The sequence below is a fragment of the Sinocyclocheilus grahami genome, unplaced genomic scaffold (assembly GCF_001515645.1).
Source record: "Sinocyclocheilus grahami isolate Dianchi unplaced genomic scaffold, SAMN03320097.WGS_v1.1 scaffold81.1, whole genome shotgun sequence".
NCBI classification, from domain to species: domain Eukaryota; kingdom Metazoa; phylum Chordata; class Actinopteri; order Cypriniformes; family Cyprinidae; genus Sinocyclocheilus; species Sinocyclocheilus grahami.
Window position 1 is genome coordinate 8,624 of NW_015505260.1, and position 2,873 is coordinate 11,496.

Consider the following 2,873-nt stretch of genomic DNA (forward strand, 5'->3'; position numbering starts at 1 on the left):
GCCAGCCGCGATGAAAATAGAGTGTGTGCTTATTCTGATCATTTCAAAGATGGCCTTTGACGTTTTTCTTCAGCATGTACTTAAGAAATTTGACAACTTCTTAATAACTGCATTTAGGAGCATTCTGATCTGAACTTCTTAGTTCCTTCTTAAATTCTTTCTTAAGCTTTTCATGACTCTCACCCCTGTTCAGAGGGCAGTTGTGGTCATCAGCTCATCTGTGGTTCCAGTTGTTTGACTGTAATGATCTACCACATCCATCTTGAATATAAAAACAAGATAAAAAGAGACAATTGTAACGCAAATACAAATGTAGGCCTACAGAGTAAAAAAATTAATAACTGTGTATTTACATTGTGTAGAGCTTCACAGATCATCAGAACTTTACACAAAATATTTATAAGTATGATCTTTATTTAAAGGAATATTTTGGGTTCAGTACATGTTAAGCTCAGTAAACAGCATAATGCTGATCACAGCATCATTCATTTCCACTTGTCCACTTGTCACACAAAGAAAAATTGGGGCCTATTTGTAAATGTCAAAATACACACCGTTTCAGTATAGCCACAAGACAAATAAATACAAAAGTCCATTTCCATATTCTGACATCCAGAGCAACATCCATGCATGCATATCTTACATCTTGTATATTGTGGTTTCACATAATAGTTGATGCAGATGACAAGAAGTAACACAAATAATATCTTCTTACTATCAGTGTTACTGACACCACAAGCTGAGAAAAAAAGACTCACAGGCAGCTTAATGTCTCCACCCATCCTTATATTTATACAGTGTTTTGCCAGTGAGAGCTTATTGAATGTCTTCATGATGACCATCATCTCTCTGCTCCTGCTGGCCTCTCTGCTGCCACACCTGACCTTCACTGGTGAGACTCATTATATAACAGCGCATTATACTAACTGGTATGTACTGAATAAGCTGACTAATAGTTCTATCTCTCTCTCAGCTCATGTGAATGTGGGTATAGTGAACGGCACAGAAGCAAAACCCCACTCCAGACCTTACATGGTTTCTCTTCAGAAGAACTTAAAACATGTCTGTGGTGGATTCCTCATTTCTGATGAGTTTGTCTTGACTGCTGCACATTGCAAGTAAGATTGAAATTTAGTATGAACTGCAATAATGAGTTAAAATCACAATTTCATAATAAATAAAAAAAAAAACTTCTATATTGATGGTACTGTTCATTATACTAACAAGATTTTCTTACACAGTAAGATGGGACTAAAAGCTGTGGTTGGTGCACATGACTTAGAAAACGATAAAGGGTCCTTCCGCATTAAAGTGAAGTCCTACCACATGCATCCGGACTTTAACATTCGCACTTTGCTGAATGACATTATGCTTTTGAGGGTAACAGTAGTTCAAATGACTGTTATTAAAACAATTAATTGTGAGATGAAATATGATTTGGCGTGTCTTTTAATGATGATAATGTTATTGTATTACAGTTAGAGAAAGAAGTCAAACAAAACAAGATTGTCAAGAGGATTTCCATACCAGCACAAGAGGGAGACATCGAAGCTGATTCTGTCTGCAGTGTTGCCGGCTGGGGAAAACTGAATTTACAAGGGAAAAAGAGCAAATGTCTCATGGAAGTAGAAGTGAAGATCATGAATAACACAGAATGCAAAAATAAATGGAAAGATCAATACTCAGCCTCACAGATGATGTGTGTCTACGGCCATGGAGGAAGCTGTAGTGTATGTAAAAACAATATCAAATAGAGACCATCAGTAGTGAGAAGTATCACTTCAGTCATTGATCTGTGTTTCTTCACAGGGGGATTCAGGAGGTCCTTTGGTTTGTGGAGACACTGCAGTCGGTATCACTTCCTTTGGTGACCCAAAAGTCTGCAATAGTCGTGAACGACCTGAAGTTTATGCAAAGATTTCAGCATATCTTCCATGGATCCGCTCCATAATTGCAAATGATAAGTGATTTTTGCAATGACAAAGGATGAAGTATTTGTTTGAATGTTCAATAAACGAATCATGTGTGAAGCATCAATATGTGTAAGTGGTCCTTATTATTGCAGCCATCTGAAATAGTAGTAGGCTACTGAGCAGAATTCAAGTAACCAAAATTACTTCTGCCATAATAATACAAAAGCCAAATAAATTCTTGATAATGATAGTTCATGATTATCAGCATGAAAACTAAAGTGAAATGTTCAAACCAAGCGGCAACCTCCCGCTCTCTCTCGTGAAACCAACACGGAAGTGACTAAAACTGCAATTCATCGACTGTCCGCTAGAGGCTGGCTCCAAAAGGGCGTCAGTCCCATAGGCTCCCCATGTTAAAATGCCCAACTTTACAGCAGAAAAAAAATATGATTAAAGCCTGGTACAAAAAGTGGTTTTGGTCTATATAGCTAATTTTGCCCTTCATGTCAACTGTGAGGGGGGTGAATTTTTTTTATAACTCATCCGTTTAAATTATATTAAACCTTAAAGTTCTGCATAATTAAGGGCGTGACCACTTGAGTGGCAGGTGGATTGCCGCTGCTGTCACCGGCAGCGAGCTAAGTGGGCGTGGTTTCAGCAACCATTTCCCACCTCTTATCCGGGAGTGGTGTGCTGCCAAGATGGCGACGGCCGGCTCCGCCCACTTTGAGCTTCAAAAACGCTCTTCAGAAACCTACGGGTGACGTCACAGACACTACATCCATGTTTTTATACGGACTATGGTTCAAACCTATCAATGTTCTTCTTCCCACATTGCTGGTAAAAAGTAGCCTATTTGGACACTTTCTAACACTTAAAACTACCCCATGATTTACTCACCCTCAAGCCATCCTAGGTGTATGTGACTTTCTTCTTTCAGAAGAATACAATCGGAGTTGT

General features: G+C 38.7%; 1 protein-coding gene across 1 annotated transcript; it reads left to right on the top strand.

Annotated features, from left to right (window-relative positions):
* The first annotated feature begins 821 nt into the window (after window positions 1-821).
* Window positions 822-2,027, top strand: LOC107586450 (granzyme-like protein 1). Its single transcript, XM_016273817.1, has 5 exons — window positions 822-892; window positions 974-1,118; window positions 1,242-1,380; window positions 1,479-1,730; window positions 1,810-2,027. The coding sequence occupies exons 1-5, from the start codon at window positions 832-834 to the stop codon at window positions 1,966-1,968; spliced, it is 756 nt and encodes a 251-aa protein (XP_016129303.1). The 5' UTR covers window positions 822-831; the 3' UTR covers window positions 1,969-2,027.
* Window positions 2,028-2,873: the final 846 nt, after the last annotated feature.

Coding starts and splice junctions, on each gene's coding strand:
- LOC107586450 (XM_016273817.1), top strand. CDS start 832: ATGATGACCATCATCTCTCTGCTCCTGCTGGCCTCTCTGCTGCCACAC. Junction 893..973: donor GCCACACCTGACCTTCACTG/GTGAGACTCATT, acceptor TCTCTCTCTCAG/CTCATGTGAATGTGGGTATA. Junction 1,381..1,478: donor ATGACATTATGCTTTTGAGG/GTAACAGTAGTT, acceptor ATTGTATTACAG/TTAGAGAAAGAAGTCAAACA.